This window comes from Bubalus kerabau, chromosome 1, assembly GCF_029407905.1.
Source record: "Bubalus kerabau isolate K-KA32 ecotype Philippines breed swamp buffalo chromosome 1, PCC_UOA_SB_1v2, whole genome shotgun sequence".
In the NCBI taxonomy this organism is placed as follows: Eukaryota; Metazoa; Chordata; class Mammalia; order Artiodactyla; family Bovidae; genus Bubalus; species Bubalus kerabau.
In genome coordinates this window covers 115493135-115516750 of record NC_073624.1, presented here as the reverse complement: position 1 = coordinate 115516750, position 23616 = coordinate 115493135, and the positions used below count along the sequence as shown (strand labels likewise).

At 42.1% G+C, this 23616-nt stretch overlaps 2 protein-coding genes and 1 long non-coding RNA gene across 3 annotated transcripts in view; 1 reads left to right on the top strand and 2 right to left on the bottom strand.

Annotated features, from left to right (window-relative positions):
* Positions 1–7588: 7588 nt before the first annotated feature.
* Positions 7589–12409, bottom strand: LOC129656533 (uncharacterized). The gene is made up of 4 exons (XR_008716367.1): positions 12279–12409; positions 12008–12189; positions 9594–9688; positions 7589–8231 (listed from the first exon to the last, which is right to left on the bottom strand). It is a non-coding gene; the product is annotated as an uncharacterized LOC129656533 (long non-coding RNA).
* Positions 12410–14985: 2576 nt separating this feature from the next.
* Positions 14986–20001, bottom strand: LOC129653132 (uncharacterized). Its single transcript, XM_055582522.1, has 3 exons — positions 19922–20001; positions 16262–16479; positions 14986–15686 (listed from the first exon to the last, which is right to left on the bottom strand). The coding sequence occupies exons 1-3, from the start codon at positions 19999–20001 to the stop codon at positions 14986–14988; spliced, it is 999 nt and encodes a 332-aa protein (XP_055438497.1).
* The window catches only part of NAV3 (neuron navigator 3), an 899190-nt gene continuing 890949 nt past the window's right edge, over positions 15376–23616 (top strand). The window contains exon 1 of the mRNA XM_055587143.1: positions 15376–15513. The gene's annotated coding sequence lies outside the window, so the exon portion shown is untranslated. The remainder of the gene's footprint in view (positions 15514–23616) is intronic.

Sequence of the window (23616 nt, the reverse complement as noted above, 5' to 3'; positions counted from 1 at the left end):
AGTGATTACCACAACAGCTTCAGCTAACCTTTATCTTCTTGTATAGGTATAACAAAAGGAAAAGAAAGAAAAAGAGAGTAAAAGAAAATAATTTTTCTCCTCATGATAAGAACGCTCAGATTAACTCTCTTAACAACTTTGCAGTATATCACACATCAGCCACAGTCATCATGCTGAACATTGCATCCCTAGGACTTATTTATCTTATAACTTAAAAATAATCTCTCTAAATAGAGGTGCATTAATTTGGTTTTGGAATCATAAGAGGTATCATCCACCTTTATCTTCCTCCAAACGTATAAGAATTCCTCAATAGCAAAGTAAATTATCTTTGATTCACGGAGTATTACCTTCTCAGAAGAGTAACACGTTGTGTTTGCAGACTATAAGACGACAAAGGGGTCCAACACCCTGGAGAGGGAAGCTGACATGGTCTGTGGTTGCCCGACACTGAACCAGTCCATAACCATCTTGTCCACCAAAGCATTCACAGTGAAGACCTGTAAGTGTTGCCAACTCAAGTGAGAGGCACGCTTGCTCTTGTCTATACTGAAGAAGTGGGTTCCTGCTTCCTTGCAGAATGACAGTGGCCTGAGCCTGGATCTGGATTTTTAAGTCCTTATTTCCATGGTGGATTGGCAATGACTCTGGAATTTTGCAGAACACAGCTTCAACAGGGCCAAACACATAGCAGAAAGAAGTGATGCACAGATGACAGCGTTCCTCCTGATGGAATATGTGGGTGGGGCTGTGTGAACACTGGAGGTTTTGGTTGATGGAGGGACAGTTCTAAAGAAGAAGGTACATGCTTGTCTACTAATAAAGAAATTAGGGGTTCAAGATAGTATTTGGGGGAGTGAGATTTCACAGTCTCTCCATCCTGAGTTTTTAGGGCATTTTATACCAAAGACTGCAGGGAGAAGGCAATGGCACCCCACTCGACTGAGCGACTTCACTTTCACTTTTATGCATTGAAGAAGGAAATGGCAACCCACTCCAGTGTTCTTGCCTGGAGAATCCCAGGGACAGGGGAGCCTGGTGGGCTGCCGTCTATGGGGTCGCACAGAGTTGGATACGACTGACGTGACTTAGCAGTAGCAGCAGCAGCATACCAGGACTGCAAGGAGATCCAACCAGTCCATTCTAAAGAAGATCAGCCTTGGGTGTTCTTTGGAAGGAATGATGCTAAAGCTGAAACTCCAGTACTTTGGCCACCTCATGCGAAGAGTTGACTCATTGGAAAAGACTCTGATGCTGGGAGGGATTGGGGGCAGGAGGAAAAGGGGACGACAGGATAAGATGGCTGGATGGCATTACCAACTCGATGGACGTGAGTCTGAGTGAACTCCGGGAGTTGGTGATGGACAGGGAGGCCTGGCGTGCTGGGATTCATGGGGTTGCAAAGAGTCAGACACGACTGAGCAACTGAACCAGTTTCACGTGCAATTACACTGTAATTTATAGGGTAACAGAGGTTGGTTCAGGAGAGTCTTAGTTTACATCTGTTGTTGTGGTGTGGTTTTAAGGAATTTTCTCTTTTTACCTAACTTTTACCTAGGATAAAAGTTATCCTACTTTGAAAAGTATATTGTTAACCTCTCTATAATCTTCCACTTCTGGGGCTTAGGGTTGAGGAGGGCCTTTTACTTTCCTTAAAGAATCTAGATCTTGGGACTTTGGTCCTCAGACAAAAATTTTACATCTTTAGAATCTATTTGCCCCAAAAGAATCTACTTGGTCAACAGATAACTAGTTCACCAACAAGAATCTACTTAACCAACAAGCTTCCTTGTAAGGACCAGGAGGCTGCCTCACCTGCCCATTTTTATGAAAAGCAGAGGAGGACAGGTTTTTAGATTCATTGCCATACCCTACCTTCCCAACCCTCCTGTGGGTGGGATATGCAGACTCTGCTCTGGTATGTTTATTCCACAAGAACAAGAAGTACAAGATAGTTCGCTAGTGAAAGGGCAGCAAGGCCAGTTCATGCTTTTTCTTTTCTTTTTTTTTTTATTAATTATTTAGCTTCATTGAGTCTTAGTTGCAGCATGCAGGCTTCTCGCTGCATCATGAGGGATCTTCCCTTGTGGTACCCAGGCTCTCCAGTTGTTGTGGTTCCTAGGCTTGGTAGTTGTGGTGTGCGAGCTTGCCCTGTGACATGTGGGATGCGGGATCTTAGTTCCCCAACCAGGAATCAAACCTGCATTGCAAGGCAGATTACTGACTACTGGACCACCACGAAAGTCCCCCAATTCATGCTTTCAAGGAACAGAATTTAGAGCCACTAGCAAACACAGATCAATGAATCATAGGCTCTAACTAATTGGATTCACTTCTCTCTCCTTTGGGTGCATGTACAAATGTTACCTTTAGCCCTTTTTCCTTATGGAAGAAAAGAACTTGCATGGACAATTGTCATAATACATGGTATGTCTTCTTCAAGCTATGTTTTCCTAATTGATGTCATGGTTCTCCGTACGTGCATGTGTGCTAAGTCATTTCAGTTGTGTCCGACTCTGTGATCCTATGGACTGTACCCTGCCAGGCTCCTCTGTCCATGGGATTCTCCAGGCAAGAATACTGGAGTAGGTTGCCATGCCCTCCTCCAGGGGATCTTCCTGATCCAGGAATCGAACCCATGTCTCTCTTGTCTCCTGCATTGGCAGTCGAATTCTTTACCACTAGCACTACCTGGGAAGCCTGGTTCTCATTATAGCTGTTTTCTAATACTTTCTATACTTGATCACTGCAAACAGAAAAATGAATTAAGTTGAACTTTTGGGGCCCTTCACTGATTCTGTTTATCCCTATCATCTTAGCTATTTTGTTCTTTCAGTTCAAGGACACATCTTCCATAATAGTCTCAAATTTAAAGGGCATATGGTTGATTTTGAGAAGGAATGGAATGAAAATGAAGATTCTGATTACCAGATCTGAGTTGAGGGCTGAGATTCTGTATCTGTAACCAACTTCCAGCGATGTATTTATCACTGGTCCTTTGGATCACATATTAAGTATTGAAGGCTCTGTAAGGCCTCATTAAAAGTCACTAGCTCAATTTAACCCCATTTCCTCAGACATTCAAATTAAAAAGGGCTGGAAAATTGTCATTGATTGTTCTTAATGACAAATTACTCATTTGAAATGTATATTCTCTTATATTACTGTTTAAATGCTGCATTCTCAAAAGCTGTAATCCCAGGTAGATAGAAAGCTTCTTTAGTACAGGAATGGTTCCTCACAGCTTTTGTATAATCTCTTATAGTGAGGTTACTCTGTCCTATACCTAGTAGGTCTACACTAAATTTGCTGATTAATTATTCTTAAGGGATTGCTACTTAGCATTTTATCATGTGAGAACTCATGAGGTACATTTAAATTTACAATTTGGCAACAAATAAATGTTTTAGGTAAAATTATAAAATACACCAAAGTGAGGAAATCTGAGTATCCTGAATAAAATGCTATGTTTGAATTATTAAATTACAATGCTAAAGTAGGAAGTAAAGGTCTTTGCTATTTTGAAGATAATATAGATCTGAATGAGACTTTATAAACCAGGTTAGGGAAAACATGTATTATTGTTTTATTGCTTTGATTACAATACATGTGTTCTGGAAAACTCACAGTCACAAAATAACAGGTTATAATCCTGACAATTACTTCCAAACTTAGTTTTTAATTGATTTGTTGGATACAGATATTATCAGCTTGTATGGGTAGAACAATCCTTGCAGAGAGTTCCTATTAAAAAGTTTTGAAGGATTTAAAAGTTAGGCAATCTATAGAAATAACATGCTCTAAACTCTCTTCTTTTGTGAACTTTGAAACAGAGTTGGAAAACTCCCACAGACAGCAGGATATAATAGTCTGTACAAATGACGGTGAAAATTTGGGGGAAAAAGTAATAACATGCATAAATCCTGAGTACAGATTTTGGATCTCCACTTTCAAATGATTATATTGATTGAGTCATCTCTTAAAACTCCCAAAGGAAGTCAGATGCTCCTGAGTAAATTTTATGGATATGTGTGTTTCAAAATACAAGCTCTGCTATGGTTTGCACTTGCCTTCAATGGAACAAATCTGTGTCTTCAATCACTTTAACACTTCCTCATGAAAATCTCATCATTTCTTAGAGATCTCAGAGTTCAGGAAATAAATTGGAAGGACCAGATACTTTCTCATCATCTGTGCATGATTCTCTATGAGCTTTTTGTTCAGTTTTGCTTCACTGTTTAAATTAATGAGATAATCTTTGGGCATGTGTTCTTATGACTAGCATTCAGATGATATTTCTCCACTCACACCCTGCTGCTGCTGCTGCTGCTAAGTCGCTTCAGTCGTGTCCGACTCTGTGCAACACCATAGACGGCAGCCCACCAGGCTCCGTCATCCCTGGGATTCTCCAGGCAAGAACACTGGAGTGGGTTGCCATTTCCTTCTCCAATGCATGAAAGTGAAAAGTGAAAGTGAAGTCGCTCAGTCGTGTCCGACTCTTAGCGACCCCATGGACTGCAGCCCACCAGGCTCCTCCATCCATGGGATTTTCCAGGCAAGAGTATTCGAGTGGGGTGCCATTGCCTTCTCCGACTCACACCCTATTTGGCAGTATTAACAAGAAAGGAATGGTTCTTATCTGGGTGTTTTTAAAGATATTAGTGCAATTTTTATGTAAAGGAAATTATCATTTATCTTCACCAGCTGCAGCATCTGTCACTCTAACCGGATACTGTGTATTGCGAAGAGGAGGAGATGTAAATACATTTTGATTCTCAGGTGGATTAATGACAACTGGTATCAATACAGAGCAAACACAGTTGTTGACAGAAGTAGTAGGTGTTGCCCTTTCAGGGAAGGCTCCTGATTAAGCTGGAAATAAAAAAGGCTTCATAACACTCATGACTTCAACAAGTTTATAAATTACCAGGAAAACCTCACTAGTTTGCAAAACATCAAGGAGACAGACATTAGCATTTCATATCTGCTCTCCTGTGACAGTTATTACAGGACGTGAGATACGCCTCCGCATTCCATATCATGTGATTCAGGTCCTATCCATCCTTTCAGCTTCTTGAAATGCAGACTGTGACTAGAATCAAGTGTTTACGCAGAAGAGTTATACAGTGAATAAAATGTGGTTTCAAAATGAAGTATCTTGGTTTGTCATAAACAGTGTTGGGGTTCTTGTTAAGCTAAATAAGACATTCCTTTTAAGAAACAGGAAAGGTTTGAGAACTTTGCTTAAGACTTTTTTGAGAGTAGGAAATCAAAGCCCATGCTTTTGATACTATTTAGGTGCTAATAAGGAAAGGTCTGTCTAGTCAAGGCTATGGTTTTTCCAGTGGTCATGTATGGATGTGAGAGTTGGACTATAAAGAAAGCTGAGTGTGGAAGAATTGATGATTTTGAACTGTGGTGTTGGAGAAGACTCTTGAGAGTCCCTTGGACTGCAAGGAGATCCAACCAGTCCATCCTAAAGGAAATCAGTCCTCAATGTTCATTGGAAGGACTGATGTTGAAGCTGAAACTCCAATACTTTGGTCCCCGATGTGAAGAGCTGACCCACTTGAAAAGACCCTGATGCTGGGAAAGATTGAGGGCAGGAGGAGAAAGGGACGACAGAGGATGAGATGGTTGGATGGCATCACCGATTCAATGGACATGAGTTTGGGTAGAATCCGGCAGTTGGTGATGGACAGGGAGGCACGGCATGCCTCCATGGGGTCGCAAGGAGTCGGACACAACTGAGTGACTGAACTGAAGGAAGCTTTTAAATAGTAGATGTTAATGAAACATAAGTTGGAAATATGCTAGCTCATTTTCATCAAAAATGTAGACTGAACCCTTACATGTAATGTATTAGGAACTCTGAGTTTTAAGTTTTCCATGCAGTAAATCAGATTTACAGTGTAGGTTCAAACACATTTTTATCTATTTATTATATATGCATCTATATATATATTACATAAATGTAATATGTAGCTTGAGTATTTGGGGATTGCATGAAGTGAGAAGTAGCTTTGGATTGCATTAAGTTATAGGGAAAAAGGCTGTCTTCAAGCAATTTTTAAATAGTTATTTTGCCTCAGGCTTATATCTGCTATTCATCCATTATCCACATTATTTGTAATAAGTTAACTTTTCTATGTTGGAATTCCCAACAGCTATGGTTAGGTGGGCATTCTGTGAATGGAATAAGCAAATCAATAAAGTGGTCTATACTGGTGTTTTAGTCTCTAAAGGCAGCTTGCTAAAAACATTAGAAGAAACCAATAATCCATTAATGGAAATTAATGAAATTCCTCCCCAAACTGGCCCTTGTCAGTCCCTTGGTAGGAGAAAACCGTATACTCCTAGCACCGGGCTTGATGTAATATAAATGAGTAAACTTCCACTAATACCTACCCACCTCCAGTTACTGTAAGAGTTCAGGACTGTACTCTTGCTCGCCTGTTCCATATAACTTCCAGTTAGCACTTGGAACTTTGGATGCATAGAAAACACAGGATTTCCCTTAGGGGAGCCAAATTTTACAAAGATCTATTGCTTTGAGGAACAAAATTCTCTCTCCTGTATTTCTGAACTCTTCACATATTCAGTGTAGACTCTCTACAGGGATGAATAACTAAGAGGGGATCCTAGCTTTCTGTTTATGACTTATTTTTACGTTACTGAGTGTTCTGTGGAAGTGTGGTTTTGTGTTTACTGATGAGGACAATTGAATGTTCTCCCTATATATTGAGCTGCTGCTGCTGCTGCTAAGTCGCTTCAGTCGTGTCCGACTCTATGCGACCCCATAGATGGCAGCCCACAAGGCTCCCCCGTCCCTGGGATTCTCCAGGCAAGAACACTGGAGTGGGTTGCCATTTCCTTCTCCAATGTATGAAAGTGAGAAGGGAAAGTGAAGTCGCTTAGTCGTGTTTGACTCTTAGCGACCCCATGGACCGCAGCCCACCAGGCTCCTCTGTCCATGGGATTTTCCAGGCAAGAGTACTGGAGTGGGGTGTCGTTGCCCTCTCCGATATACTGAGCTACTCAAATAGAAATTTCCTTACCTGATTCTTTATTTCTGAAAGAAAAGAACATTCTCCTTGTGTTCTCCTACCAAACACATCTTGAATTTTTATTTGTGTTGTCAGTGTGTGGCCAGAAGTGATTAAGTTTTCCTAACTTTATCTTTTCTCTATATCTTCTGGCATGTAGGAAAACAATCACTCTCTCTTCCATTTTATTTTCACACTAACTTGTCTTCCATTTTTGCCTGTCCCCCCCACCCAAATTAAGGAATCTATGCATCAGGGTGGACCAAATACTGGAAATCAAAATCTTATCTCCTCCTCATCACTTAGAAAATTAGGATTGTTCTAACAGAAACAGGGAAGTTGCTTTGAAGAAACTGAATATACAGGGCTTATTTTGATCCCATTTTAGTTGGTTATTTGTAGGAATATGTGTCTGCTGGGGAACTCTAAGTCATAAAGCTTAAGATGGGTACTGACTTCTTATTTAATGATCTGGGTGTGATTCAGGGTTTGGGATTGCTTTTTTGTAAGAATTTTTAAGGAAACCTTAGCATGGGTCACTGGGGTCAGCATCCATGAAGATTTAGCACATGGAAGGACATTTTTATGGGTTAAAAGTTCATGAAAACAACAGGTAAAGATGATTTAATGATAGGAAAATACGTGAATAATCTGGACATATCATGGTTTCAAGGGTTATGTTCACTCTACATTGAATGCTAAGTTGCTTCAGTTGTGTCCAACTCTTTGAGACCCTGTGGACTATAACCCACCAGGCTCCTTTGTCCATGGAATTTTCCAGGCAAGAAAACTGGAGTGGGTTGCCATTTCCTTCTTCAGGGGATCTTCCTGACCCAGGGATCAAACCCAGGTCTCTTGTGTCTCCTGCACTGGCAAGCAGGTTCTTTACCACTAGTGCCCCTGCGAAGCAAGGTTTAGAATTCTACTCTTAGTTTGGAATACAGAAAAGTATAAATCTACTGGTCCTGGTGTTGTAGTGGGTACCTCTGAGGGTCTCACCCAGCTGCTTGTAGCTCTTAAATCTGACCATACAGAAGGTTCTCGGGGCTGCAGCTCTCCTGACCATCCATAAGTGTTGTCATGAGGCCTCTGGGAGAGAGAGAAATGTGACTGAGTGCTGATGAGCCAGGAAATGCAGGCCTCACAGCTGGTCAGTCTTGCTCATTGTCTTCTAGGTAACCAAGGCTATAAACAAGAAGGAACAGGAATGACTTGGAAATCAATTTGCAGAATATTCAAAGGTCACCATGGTACAGACTAGTGTGCTGATTACTTGCAAGATATGATGTGCTAAAATGTGTTTGCCTCATCTCTAATGACAATATTAGTCCTACGAGAGGGGAACACGTTGCCAATCTCTTAATGGTGTTTAGAAGAGACTAAGAATCTATTTTCAGCATCCTCATTGTAAACTCTTTTTGTATTGTTCCTTTGAGTCACTTACTTTGCAGAAATTTTATTAATCTCTTCTTTTTTAATTACACTTTTTGTTTTGAAAAAGTTGCAAATCTGCAGAGAAGTTATATGTCTATTACAAATTACTTAGATTCACCTACATACACCTTTCATTAATGTTCATCACATTTGTATTCTTTCTCCGGATATAAAACATAAGTCTTAAACTTTTTTAAAGTTGAAGTATTGTTGTAGTTGATTTAAAATATTGTGCTAATTTCAGATGTATGGCATGGTGACTCAGATATATGTATATATGTATATATATATTTCTTTTCAGACTCTTCCCTTGTAGGGTATTATAAAATATTGAGTATAATTCCCTGTGCTATACAGTAGGTCCTTGCTGGTTATCTATTTTATATATAGTAGTATGTATATGTTAATCCCATCCTCCTAAATGATCATATTCTTATTCTTATATAAAGATAAGACATTCATATTCTTATATAAGAATAAGAAACATTTTTATTCTTATATAAGCACTTATTATTATTATTTTTATAGCTGTTTCAGTGTCACGTCAGCTGAAATCTCCTAAGAACAGGGATATTCTCTTATGTAACCTCACAGCTACTTTCAAATTCAGGTAGTAATCTATTTTTAACAGTCCTCTGATTTGAAAATTGAGCTTTTTATTATTTTTCCCAAAGAAATCTACTCCCTAATGAAACATCCCAGCTGTTTCTCTGAAACTGACAGTCTCCCAATGAAGGCTGTCTTGCCATTCACAGCAACTCCCTTCCCAACTATTCTTACATGCCCTTTCTTTTCATCATCTTTTCATCAGTTCCCTTACAGTTCCCTCCCTCCCAAATGATATTTCTAAAGGCCACTTCCTGCTGTTCATCTAGGCAACTTAGTTACATTTCTCAGAGCTGCATTGCTTACTTAAGTATATATGCCTTAAAATAAAGAAATCTAGGTGACATTTTGCTGTGTGGTGGAGACTATTATTTCCTCCAGCCTTGATAGGAGGAGACTTCATTCAAACTTTAAGACCTTTGGAGAGGAAGTGGTTCAGTGGCCGATTTAGTAATTAACAATGTGGCTATTTGAAAGAGCACAGGCAAACACAGGCTGGTAGCTCACTCTTAGAAAGGCTTTTCTCTTGTCAGTAACTCAGCACCCGAGGTTTCGGCAGGCATCTGGGAGCTCTTTCAGGATCTTCTCCCTGGAGCTCTCATCTGTTAAAGCAGAGAAATGCCATTGATCCTAAAGTAGTCTCAGAAAGAAAATGCAGTTTAGCAGTCTATTTCGGAAATTTTCAAAAGCAATTGCCAAGTAGAAGCAGGGTCTCATACTATTAAAAAATAAAAAAATAAAAAGCTTATCCCCGAAAGATCCTCCCTCAAGGATCCAGGTTAGTAGCTTGAAATCAATTCAAGCAGCTAAAAGGATGAAAGGAGATTTCATGGTCCGGGGTGTCTTCTTTTGAGTGCTCTGGTTGGGGGTTTTCTTTGGCTGCCTGACTAGAGGCAAAGATTAGTGACACAGTGCTTGCTTTCAGTGACCTGCACTTCTATGCTTTTCCCTGGAAAGCAGCCCAGGCTGTGGGAATGGGGGTTCTTTTAACGTTGTGGATTAGGATGGACCAAGTTTATACAGCTACATTTACACCAAGGCACTAAGAAGTTTTTTATTTTTTATTTTTTTTGCTTTTTGAGAATGAACAGGTTTTTCTTTCTTCTTCAAGCAATTACAGGAAGAAGAGTAGCCTCTTTGGGAAGGCAAATCGGCTCATATGTGTAGCCAGAGAGGGCAAAATTTTCACCAGCAGTTTTCTTATGCCCTGGATCTGGTGCTTTGGTTTGAGGAGATAGGGACTGTCTTTTCTTTCTTTTCTTTTTCCTGGGGTTTTTCTGCAATCCAATACAGGAACTTTTTCCAATCACATTCATTAACATGGTGCCCATAGCTTTTAGTGCTGAATGCCAAAGGTTTTTTCTGATCTGGTAATTCAAAGTAGGTTAAAAAGTATGTATTACATGACTCCTTACTTTTTTTTATTGATTCTTAGGGAATAAGTACAAGAATAATCATAATAAGCTTGATGGAGCCATACACATTGGTTTTATTTTGGGGCAGGTTCCTTTTGAAAACAAATCTCAGGATTATTAATGCTTAGTTACAGGGCTGGGGACATAATAGGACAGTGGTTCACAAACTGTGATCCCTGATCCTACAACATCAGTATGACCTGGAAACTTGTTAGAACCACCATGGTAGGGATTCAATAGATGCTTACTGAAGGTAACGCTGAGTTCTTAATTCCAAGGGAGAATGATGCCATTTAATACCATGTTGTAAGGCATGTTGGTGCGTGCATGCATGCTCAACTGTCTTTAACTCTTTGTGACCCCCATGGACTCTATCTAGCCTGTCAGGCTCCACTATCCCTGGAATTCTCCAGGCAAGAATACTGGAGTGGGTTGCTTCTCCAGGGGGATCTTCCCAACTCAGGGATCAAACCCACATCTCCTGCATTGGCAGGCGGGTTCTTTACCACTGAGCCAGGAGGGAAGCCCAAGTTGTAAGGCAGTGGTCCCACACTTTAGTGCACATCAGAGTAACCAGGAGGACTTGTGGAAAGACCACATTCTGGATCCCACCAGGAGCATTTCCGACTCGACAGATCTGGGGTGAGAGAGTCTGCATGTCCAGCAGGTTTCCAGGTGATGCCTCTGGTGCTGTTCTGAGGACTCTGTGTTGAGAACCGTTGGTATAAGACCATAATCCTCAAACAGAGCACAACATTAGAATCCCCTGGGGTTGCTTTAGCTGCAGAAAGGACGGGGCCCCAGCTAAACCAAATCAGAATCTCTACAGGTGGGTCTGGGCTTGGTGGCCTTTAATATTTCCCAGGTGATTCTAAGGAGTGGCCATGATTGGAGTCTGCTGCAGATCGTCTCAGACGTGGTCCTCAATCCTGCTTGTCCATTAGAATTACCTGGTGGGCTTCAGCACTCTTAATGCCTGGATACCAATCCTGGAGGTTCTGATACAATTGCTTCCAGGTGCAGCATGGGCATTGAGTTATTTGAATGCTCCAGAAGTGACTCTACTATGCAGCTAACATGTGAACTACTGCCCTAAAGATACCTTCTAGCTGTAAGAATGTCATGATTTTAGCATAATCCTACATAAAGGACACAACATTCATGGAAAATGAACATTCCTATAAAAAGGTACTAATTTATTCTGTCATTGTATGGTTCCCAAATTTACACTCATTTTATGAGCTCTGAGGGTTGGTTTATTTATAACACATTAGCTGAACTTTTCATTGAAGCCTTATCGCAAACGTCTATAAAATCTACTTTTTGAAAAATCTCACTTCTGTTAAATATAAAAGAGGGAGCACAAATAATTTTATCTACCATACCTTTAATATTCACATATTTCCTTGCTAGTTAATGTTTACCTCTATTATAATATAAAATGTAGTATAGTGGAAAGAACGGCAAGTGAAGAACTCTGGCCCTGTTACCATAATGGATGTTTACCTGTCTGGTTTGGTTGGTTGGTTACAAATTTATGTAACATGAAGGATACCACACATAGGTTGAGTACGGCCTCACAGAGATGATATCCAGCAGTCAGAGAAGCCCCTCGCCTTGGTGGACCGCTGAGTCACGGGAGGATCAGTAAAGCCTCTGAGGCCTCAGCCCTTGAGGCAGAGTCCCTTCTAATAGGAAGGGGAGTGAGAGATCAAGCGGCATTCATCAAAGTAACAAAAACCCATGAATATTTAGATATAAATTAAACACATCATACCTGTGGTAAGCTGTCTTTGTGGTGCTGGCAGTGAAGCATAAGCTCCCTCCCTTTGCTCCACAGGAGCCACCAAACAGCTGTGTGATGTTAAGCAAGCGACCTCACTTTTCCTCGCCTGAGCTTTTGGGTAATGTTTATCTTGCAGGGTAGCTTTGAGGAATAGGAGAGGTAAGAGTATCTGCCTGCTCTAACAAGAATATCCAAGGTTGTTTAAATGACAAATGTTCATTTCTCACAGTTCTGGAGGCTGCTGAGTCCAAGATCAAGAAGCCAGATTTGGTGCTGGGTGGGGACAAGCTTCCTGGGTCACAGATGACCATCTTCTCACTGTGTCCGCCTGTGGAGAAAGGGCCGAGGGAACTCTCTGGAATCTCACACAGACACTAACTTCCACTTCTGAGGCACTATCCTCATGACCTAATGCCCTCCCCAAAGTCGTCATCTTCAGATACTGTCACACTGCAGATTAGGTTTCAACATACGAATTTTGGGGAGATACAAACATTGTTTATGATAGCAGACACGCAAAGCATTTATCCCAGCATCTGATACATGCTAGAAGTTCAGAAATATTCTTATTTTTCCCCCCTCTGCCTTTCTTGTGTGCATTAGTCATTCAGTTGTGTCCGACTCTTTGCGACCCCACAGACACCTCTGGTCACCAGACTCCTCTGCCCATGGAATTCTCCAGAATACTGGACTGGGTTGCCATTCCCTTCTCCAGGGGATCTTCCTGACCCAGGGATCAAACCCAGGTCTCTTGCATTGCAGGCAGATTCTTTACCAACTGAGCCACCAGGGAATTACTACTTCCTTTATGTCACTTGGTCTTTTGTCTTTACCATCATCACAATGAAAAATGGTGTCCATCTTCCTCTCCTTATCTCTCCCCATCCGCCTCCACATTTATTGAGCTGCAATATCTTGGCCAGTGTGCTAAGGACTTGGGGATGCGGTAATAAGTAAGCTATCGTCCCTGCCCTTAGCACAGCCAGTCTAGTGAGGAAGCAGACAAACGTGCAGTTGTTATACCTAAGGTGTGAAAAGCGGGCACTGGCAGCACAAGGAGTGGTGTAAACTCAGATGTGGGACCCACGAGTGTTTAGGTGATGGGGGATGTGGGGAAAGCGGGGGAAGGAATTCTGGCAGAAACCAGTGAATGTTTGAGAAAGCATGGCATCTGTAAGTTTGACCGGCTTAGCAAATGCAGGGGAGGTGTAAAGGATGAAGCAGGAGGAGCAGGCAGGGGCTACATCATAAAAGATGGTTTTAAAAGGATGGGTCCCAGATGCACAGCATCAGCTGGGATCTTGTCAGGACTACAGATTCTTTTGCCCCACCCTAGACCCATTAAAGAGGAAAAGTTGAACAGGAATACAGGGCCTAGAAATCTTTGTTTAATAAGCGCTTCTGGTTATCATTTTGATGCATGATAAAGTTTGAGAAGCCCTGTACCATGCCACAGTAAAAAAATTTGGTTATTTCCCTGAAGGAAATGGGGAACTATGGGAGGATTTAGATAAGACTACTGTTTTTTGCAGGCTCACTCTGGAAGCAGGGTAAAAGAGAGCATGATGGATGCATGGAACAGGTGTCAGTACTGGAGGTAAGTCCATAGGGAGAGACAGGGAAGAAACTTAAGACTCTTGAGTTAGAATGTAGCATCCTTGCTGAGTGCTGGGCTTCTGAGAATGTGTAAGGCCTAAGAGAAGGATTCATATCTCCTGCCCACAAGCTGTTGATAATCTAGACTGACTGGATTCAGTCCTTCTGACAATACATTCTTCCAACCCGATAGAGTGCCATCCCTGTTTATGGAGTATCTGCTACTCTTTGCAAGGGTAACTGTGAAATTTGCTTGATTGATTTGGACAAGACCACAGGGAGGGTCTCCTAGTTTTTTATCCCCTTGCTTTTCATTCCCCATTGTACCTTGTGCATTGTACATTGTACATTGTGGAACTGTACCACAGTGGCTGTTTACTATATATAAAGCAGTGAAAGGTAGTGGTTAGAATAGTAAAATAAATGGATCATAATTTCTCTGGTACTCGTACATCCATGGTGGCATTAAACCATGTAATTTATAAACACATTTTGCCTGGGCTGTATGTTGGGAATACCACAAATCTGAGCCTTATTTACAATAGCAGTGTGAGAACTGCCCAATGAAAACTGGTTTTCCGCTAGGCATTGAAGAGGGCCAGCCAGACTAGATGTTTCTTTCTGATAGACACATCCATCGCTGTAGAGAAAAGGTGCCTGCAGGAATGTAATTTGTCGGATAATGCTGGACCAGAGGTTGGATTCTACCTTCATGCGTATTCTTCACGGCTGGGAGGGAAGGGAAAGGGAGGTGCTTCGCTAGTTGAGAGGAGGAGAAAAATTTAAAAAAAAAAAAAAATTTTTTTTTTTCAAGATATTTGACAGCTATATCTTCCCGCCACCACCTTCCTTCCAAACCCATGCGGCTCCGCTTAGAGTCTGACATAAAAGGAGGAGTGACCCCCTCCATTTGTCTCTTGGTGCTTTCATTGAAAAAAGTCGCTGCACAAGGACGGAAACGAGCGCTGCTGAAAATAGGTGCATTACTTGTTGAGCATACAAATCATTTCCCCGCTAGTCTCCCAGGGAGGGGAAAAAAAAATCCCTATCATTCTGCTTGCAGCCTGTGTTCTGCATTCGGGAGAGGAGGCCGGGGCCGGTTTCAGGCGCTCCCCCAGTCGTCCCCGCAGAAAACTTTTCTCGCAGGGCTGGCTCGGGCCGCTGGGCGGGGGCGCAGGCGGCGGGCGCCCGGTGTGCCGCTCTCGCGGGCCGCGGCCCCGACCTCGCGCCGCGCCTGTCTCTTTAAATTCCAGCTGCGCGGCCGGGAGACAGCGCCGCCCGGCGCCCAGGCCGGCAGGCGGCGGCTCGCTCGCGCTCCCGCTCCCGGCTGCGCGCCGCGGAGGGCTCGCTCGGCCCGCGGGCTGCTCGGCGGCGGCGGCGCGGGGCGGGGAGGCGCGGCCCGGCCGAGGAGCGAAGAAAGAGCTAGCCGGGCCGGCAGAGGCGCCGCGCCCGGTCCCGCGTCCGCGCTCGGCGGCCCCGGCGGCTCCCTTCGGGGGTGACGAGGATGTGCCTGGCTGCTGGCTTCCCCCCCCGCCCTCCTCCTTAAGACGATTTCCATAGTAACCTGATCAAGTGGCTCAGGATCGCAAACCTGAGGATCTCCGCGGCCCGCCGGCTTGACCTCAGTCAGGTAACGCTCGGATCTCGTCCTCTCCCCTGGCAAACGGCTGCGCTCCCTCCAAACTTCCTTTTGTGGACAATCGCCCAGCCCCACGCAGCCCGGGGTATTTGCAAGAGCGTGCTCCTTCCCAGGTGTCTTCCACGGGTCTCCTCCCCTGCTGCTCCCCCAGGACCCACGAGCACCTTATTTAAATATATATATTATATATAATTGTATAATATAATATGTATATAATTTTTTCTTGGTCGCCCCCCCCCCCCTTTGATTTTTCCCATCTCTGCGCTCTCGCTGGCTTTTTCCCTGAGACTAGTGATGGGGGCGCGGGGAGAAGTAGGGGCGGGGGTGGGCGGCCAGCGCGGTCCAGGGAGTGGCGGGCTCGGGTGGCTGGGCTCCGGCGGGCTACTTTGGGCATTTGGGCGCTGGGTGCGCCATGCGGGGGTCGCGGGGAGGGCTGTCAGCCCCAGGGCGGAGGTACCGGGGAGCCCCGCGTCTCCAGACGGGCGAGCGAGGGACGCAGGCTTGGGGGGCGATGGAGCGCTCGGCTGGGTGGCTGGCGAGCGTCCATGCATCATAGCTCCCCTTCCTACTCCTCCGCCCCTCTCCGGGTTTCTCTCTTTCTCTCCCCCCCCTTCCCATTTCTTTCTTCCTTTTCTCATCGCTGGCTCCATTATCTTCCCTTCCTTATCTCTTCCCCCCCCTCCACCTCTCGTTTCCCTTTCTCCTTTCCCTCTTAAAAGAAAGGGGAATGGTTTGTAACCTTTGGTTTGCCAACATGGGAAGAGCGGTGAAACCTGCAGCGTGGCCACCTCAACCTGGTCGTTTCCCGACTCGTCTTCATCAACATATTTGTTTCCTGAGTCTATTGATCTCCCTTGATTCTGCAGAAATGCGTTCTGAGCTGGGCGTCTGTATGTCAGAATCAGAGTTCTGCAGCTCGCTTCCGTGCTCGCAGGAGGACGTGTATTGTAAGGACTGCTTATGTTTTAAATCCACATAAGCCATGGGTGTAAAGAAATCTATCGTTCTTTTTTTTTTTTTTTTAACCCCCTAGTTTTCTTTTCGAGGAACTTCCCTCTTAGACTGATAGACTCTTCCCTCTTTGGTATTTAATTTTAGGAGAACCGAAAGACAGGTGTGTTTTCTTCTCCCAGTTGATTAGGAACATGCAACTTCTATTGCCTTAATTATCTCCTCTTTAAACCTCATTCAGTTTTGCGCTTCTTAGTCCCTACAATGAGTCGATAGAGCATAACTAAGGTTCAGAGGCTTGTTTCCAAAACTCCAGGCTGGGTAAGAAAACCAAGTAGGGGGCCAGGACATTGGGACCTGCCAAAGAATAGAAAAGGCGTAGCAACTCTAGTGTAAAATACATAGCTAGATTCAGACTTCAGTACTGAAGACATGAAAATACAATAAAATGAGATTTTTGCTTTTGGTTCTTAGCATGTGTATAACCATACTGGGTAGGTATAAGTTAAAACTTACTTGAAAACAGAACCCCTATGTAGTATAGAACCCATTCAACCTTGTTTATGTTGAAGTGATTTTCACCATGGTTTTATTTTTCTTTGAAACTTAACATGTCTGTATCATGTGAAAACAAAGGGAGAAAAGGATGACTTCAATTTTTACCAGAAATAGGATTTATATGGATTTCCTTTGTTTCTCAAAAGATCTACTTGTTACGCTCTCAAGTTTTCCTGAGGTCAAAATATTTCAGGGGTGAAAACAATGTTCAGCTATGATTTTCCTCCACTGTTCAGCGGTGGTCATAGTTTATACAGAAAAAGGTCTCAGTTTTTAGAGAGCCCCCCTTGCCTCCTTTTCCTTTGTCTGCACATTTGTTTTTAAATTCAACTTTTAATATGGAATAAAAGATCTTGGAGCAGAGAATCAATCAAGAAGAAGAGAAACTACTGGTATAATGGAAACTATACTGAAACCAAGAAAAGATAAATATTGCCACGCCACCTCACAGTGTCTTTGTTTTTAGCCAATTAAGAAGCTGCAGCTGTTTTAAATGGATTTTCCTCTGCTTAAATCTGTACCTAATACTTTTTGGATCTGGGGTCGTATTTATGCAGTTCAGATGAATATTTACAAAAGACTTAAATCTCCTTGCCAGTGATATCTGAAAAGCATGTTTTTCCCTACAACGTTTTCTTCTAGTGAATGCTGATGGTAGTAATGGGCCTACGTGATTGCTTGCACCTGACTTCTGATTTTTGGCATTCTTTGGGTTGGGTGGGTTGCTCCTGACACATTTACAAGATCCTAGCACGCTGCTTGGAACTTGAATGGGTAATTAATTGTATGTATAATAAAATGTTCATTTTTGTTGTTGTTATTCTTTAGTTTAAGAGATGGCTTGCCCTCCTGGACATTTAGTGTTTTGATGTGATTGCATATGTGTGTGTGTGTGTGTGTGTGTGTATGTAAAAGATTTAATATAAAGCCTGTTCTGACTAAGCCAGTGTGATTTGAGGTTAAAAGGTATGTTAGTGACAAGACATAAATTACTCTTATTTATAGTACATTGATCCTAAAACAGTTTTCTCCTTGTGATTGCATGTTTATATGGATCACTTAATGAAAGGTTGGGAATGTTATCTGTTTTATAATAGGAAAAATATCCCTCAAGTTTACTTACCTCAAGTCCACATTTTCATCTCAAGGGATTAATAGATATTTTTGATATTTTAATAGACTGTATTGCTGAGCACTACTAATTACCAGGAATGTATTTTGTTAATTCTGACATTGGTATAAGACATCTCTCAAGTTGTCTGGAGGGCTGCAAGTGACTCATCCTTGTAACCCATGGCAACAGGAAATGGTTTTCCTGGGTGGAAGCTGAAGTGTGGACCCATATCCACACTTTGTCATCATTCAGGGACTTGATAGGAAAAGTGTGCTGCCTCCTTGGTTTGGACTGGCGTTAACTTTTTGACTTTAGTCAGAATAGCAGTTCCCCCCTTTGCAATTCCCCTTAGCTCCTCATTCACTTGAATGTTCTAAAATTCTCAGAAAACAAGTGAGTTATACTTTTAAATTTAAAAGTGTTTATAAAGAAGTGCATCTGACTTTGTGCATAGCTAGGATAATTAGGGTGAGAATAGCACCCAATCAAACATGAGAGGCATTGTCAACTTTAAAATGTTGAGAGTCGGGGAGGTGTGTTTGTAAGTAGGAGCCAAGAGGCCAAGGTTATATCCTCCCTTCTCACTGTATCAGAGTGCTGCTTGGAGTGGCTTCCTTGTTGACAGATGTCACTTAGCTTTGTTTTTCTTCCAGAAGAGAAATGGGTGTAGTGATCTTTTTCCTGTTTTTTTGAATTCTCAAATATATGTGAATATGACATAATCATACATACAACTGTACATGTGTAGACGTGGTGGATGTTAAAACACATATGCACATGCTCAGAGGCAACAGACCAGACTTCTGTCTCAGGAAAGGAAGTGTTTCCTTATACCATTGAGATATGTGTAATGATGCTGAGTATTTCCTTCCATTCAGGAAAAGGCAAATACATTCCTCTCTGTTCTGTGGGTATGGGTAGTCAGTGCTCAGTGGGTAATCATATAATTGAATATGCTGAATTATCCCAGCAGGTATCACCCTTTTAGTTACGTGAATGCAAGTAAAGAATACATTTCTTTTTTTTTTTTAAACCATTTAAGATCTCCTCCTCCCCTCCTCCATTTTGTAACAAAAAAGTAATTTTCTGTTAGGTTAAGTGGACCTCAGGGTATGAAAAAATCCCCTGAGCTTTCTGCTCAGACTTCATTTTTTCCTCTCAAGTCTGACTGTCAACAGTAATATGTGATATGTGCCTCAGGTGGTGGAGTTTCTTCTCTGGCCCAGATGAAGTCTCAGGACAAGTACTTCAGTAACATAGATTCTGAATTCAATGCATTACTCAAGTTGGTTATGTAACTCAATGGTCTTTTTTTATTTTTTTTATTTTTAAGCTTGAGGTCTTTATATCTGTTTACTATTGTATTTTTCCAAACATCATAATTTTTAAAATTAGCTTGGTCCCTCTGAGAATTTAAAAGCGGCTTGTTCATTATACAGTGTTTGTGCAGTGCTCTTTTTTTAAATCTGTGCAGCATTTTTGTGAGAGCCATGGCAGTTGGGACCATTGCTGGTTGTGCTTCTATGATGAACGGGGGCCTGGAGATATCAAGGTCTGGAAACACTACCAGCAACATGGGGCCAGAGTTTTCTAGAGAGAAGACTGGAAGTCAGCGTTTTTGATAAGTGATAGAGAACAGTTCAGATATAGTCAAGAAGATTTGAAAAAAAGTTTCTGTATTTTAAAATATTTCTTTGTAGCTATTTATATGCAGAACTCATATCCAGCTTTCATTATTTTTTCTACTGGAAGCACTGTCGAAATTGCCAGTCTCACTTGGCTTTTGGTAGGTTTGAATTCATAGCGTTGAGGAAGAAATGGTTCCTTTTACGTGCTTGTGTTACAGCTACAAGCATGACCACAAAATCATACCATTAGTTTTTTCCCCCAATCAAAAGAAACATTTATGTTATTGAACTCCTTCTTAGGCCACCTTATTAAGATGGAATCAGACACCATGGCTGCCTGATTATATTGATGCATTTTAAGGCAGTACTGCACAGCACTTAAAGATGTAGCTTCTTGAGTCGACTGCGTTGGGATTTGAATCCCAGCTCTGGCACTTACTATGTAGGTTACTTTTGGTACCTTTCCTAATCTGAGTCTTAGTTTCCTTCTCTGTAAAACAATTGTTGAAGGATTTTTGTAAAGACTAACTGGAAGAGGTTGTTGCTAATGATATTGAGGACTGCTTCTGACATGTACCACGCATTCATTATTATTGTTCCATTTTGACAACAACAGCATTATCAGAAGTCCAGTTCTTTTTCTGTTGAGTTTTTTCCGTCTGAGTCTGAATGTGCTTTATAATATTCGTCCACATAAGAGCTGTGCCCTTTTCTTGCTCCCCCCACCCCGTGCCAACTTCCCACCTTAGCTTTTCCCGACAATTTCAAGGTGAAAATAATGACCAGGTGCCTGGGTGATAAGAATAGATTTATTTGGGAGGGTTTAATTCTCCTTATTTCCAGAAAAGCTTATTTTATATTCAGTATCAACATTATCCATAGAATTTTTTTTAAAATTCACAAATTGAAACTCGAAATCAGGATTAGGTCCAGTAATACTATATTACACCAGCTTAGAAAATGACAAACGTAAAACTTATGCTTCAGTTTTTCAGTGCTGTTTGCTCACAAGCTACACCTGCCTCTTATTACCCTAATGTAATCATAAAGCGACAGACTTTTGCTAAAGAAGGTTGCTGAATAATTTTTTTGTATGAAGTTGCTTGAAGTCTCATTGATGAGAAAATGTTGTTTAAAGGTTTGTTTCATCCTTCTTTTTTTCCTTTGTGAGCTCCAGTATAAAGAGTTGCATTGAATAGGTCAATTTCTTTACATATTGAGAGGTTGTTCTCATCTGCAAAGTGAATGTATTGGGTTAGTATACCTCTTTTTTTTTTCCCAAAACTTTCCATAATGAAAAAAAAAATTAAAAACCAAAGTAGAAAAGTACAGTGGGTTTCCAAGGACCCATCGTTTCACTGCAACAAATTAGGTAACAACCTCTTAAGATCCTTCCTAGTTCTGTGATTCTCTGACCATGGAAATTCTGATTCCCTCTGGTTTTGAGAATCCAGAATATCTGCTTTTAAATAATATTGACACTATTGTCAGGAATATTGATACTAAAGTGAGCCTTATAACACTGAGAATTTAATGGCAGGTGAACAAAATGATACATGAGCAATGTGTTGGGATTAGTTTGGTTCAACAGACATTTACTAAATGTCTCCCTCAAAGAAGTTAGGGCTTCCCACATGGCATGGTGGCAAGAAATCCACCTGCCAATGCAGAAGATGGCAGGAGATGCGGTTCGATCCGTGGGTTGGGAAGATCCCCAGGAGGAGGAAATGGCACCCCACTCCAGTATTCTAGCCTGGAAAATCCCATGGACAGAGGAGTCTGGCAGGCTATAATCCATGGGGTCGCAAAGAGTCATACATTACTGAGCATGCACTCAAAGATGTTATCCAGTAGGATCCCATATTACCATATTTAAGATGAAATTCCCTGGTGGTCCAGTGGATAATTCTCTGCTTTCACTGCCAAGGGCCCATGTTCAGTCTCCCTTCGGGAAACCTAACATCCTACAAGCCATGCAGTGTGGCGAAGGAAAATTAAAAAAAAAAGGGCTATGATAAACTGTTCTAAAACTGTACTGAGCATTGTCTTTCATTTGGAAGCTTATTTTAAGATAGTAAAAGCCAGCTTCCAAGATGGTCCCCAGTGATTCTTGCCTTTTGCTATTCATTCTCTTGTTACTTTCCCACATTACAGGGTGTTTCTCTGTGACCAGTGAAATATGGCGGATGTGATGGTGGGTGACTTGTGTGGCTAAGTTGTAAAAGACATTGCCCCTTGTGCCTTGCTCTCTTGGATGACTCGTTCTGGGAGACGCTGGCTGCCCTGTTGTGAGGATACTCAAGCTGGCCATAGAGATTCCTGTGGCAAGGCAGGGAGGCCTTCTGCTGACCCCCAGCACTGGTTTACCAACCACATGGAGCATCAGCCTTGGAAGAGGGTGTTTTTAGCCCTGGTAAAAATCTTCAGATGACTGCCGTCCTTGGTAACATACTGATTGTATCCTTTTGAGAGACCACAAGCCAGAACCACCTAGCTAGGCCACTTCTGAATTCATAACCCATAGGAACTGCATGAGTTATTAAATGTTTGAAACTGCCAGATTTTGGAGTAATTTGTTATGCAGCAACACTATAAAAACCTTAAACTGCCTCAAGATTGTTAGCGTATAAATAGTTATGATTGTTCTATAGGTAGAAGTGTCAGTTAGTAGAATTCTAGCTGTGAGACTGCTGTTTAAATCTGCATTTAGCACAGTGAATTTCTGGCATCCTAGCTTCCTTTTAAACTTTTAACTCCTCAGAATGAATCTTCTGTGGACATTATCCATAATTAAATGAGGGCAGAAGGCATGGTGTCTCTTCTTTCATTAATTGCTCACCTTGAACCTAATCTCAGCATTTCCATTTGGCAATGGATCTGTTTAAGAGGATGGGGCTGGAGGTTGAGGGCTGGGATGTGCTTTAGCTGATGCTCAGGTAAACTTTGAGCTAATATTGTAGTTTACTTTGAGTGTGTGTGCGCTCAATTGTGTCTGCTCTTTGTGACACCATGGACTATGGCCTGCCAGGCTCCTCTGTCCATGGGATTTTCCTGGCAAGAATACTGGAGTGGGTTGCATTTCCTTCTCCATGGGATCTTTCCAGCCTGGGGATTGAACCCATGTTTCCTGCTCTGGCAGGCAGATTCTGTACCACTGAGCCACCTGAGATCCCCCAGTTTACTTTCGGGTTATCCCCCAGAGAGTTCCCCTGACCCTCAGACACCACAGGAAGACATTTAAAATTTTGGCTTTCATTGCCATAGACGTTTTCTTCTGTTATCTTCTGAACCAGGCAAGATTAAAGTGCCTCAAATAAAATATGCCCCAGTGAGGCCCTGGTGGTGTTACCTAACGTAGCCATTCTTCATGAATTTGTCTGCACTTCTGGTCTTTTGTGAATATTGTTAGACTCAGACAGTAAAGCGTCTGTCTGCTGTGTGGGATACACAGGTTTGATCCCTGGATCAGGAAGATCCCCTGGAGAAGGAAATGGTAACCCACTCCAGTACTTTTGGCTGGAAAACTCCATGAATGGAGGAGCCTGGTGGGCTACAGTCCATGGGGTCGCAAAGAGTCAGATATGACTGAGCAACTTCACTTCCCTCCTTAAGCATAGTTCTGGGTTGTACACATCAAACTTTTTTCTCATAAGTTTAAGGGAATCTAATAGGAATAAAAGATTCTGTATAACTATGACATTTTGGTACATACAAAATGACATGATTTGGAAAACCAAAAAAAGACCATAACCTCACTTTTTACTTCATGGATCTGTTTAATGCTATCTACATAAATTATCATCCCATAAACATTTAAAGGGTGACTGAATCGGAGACCTGGGT

Coding starts and splice junctions, on each gene's coding strand:
- LOC129653132 (XM_055582522.1), bottom strand. CDS start 20,001: ATGCTTGTAGCTGTAACACAAGCACGTAAAAGGAACCATTTCTTCCTC. Junction 16,480..19,921: donor TCAAACCTACCAAAAGCCAA/GTGAGACTGGCA, acceptor TTAAAACATAAG/CAGTCCTTACAATACACGTC. Junction 15,687..16,261: donor CCCATGTTGGCAAACCAAAG/GTTACAAACCAT, acceptor TATTTAAATAAG/GTGCTCGTGGGTCCTGGGGG.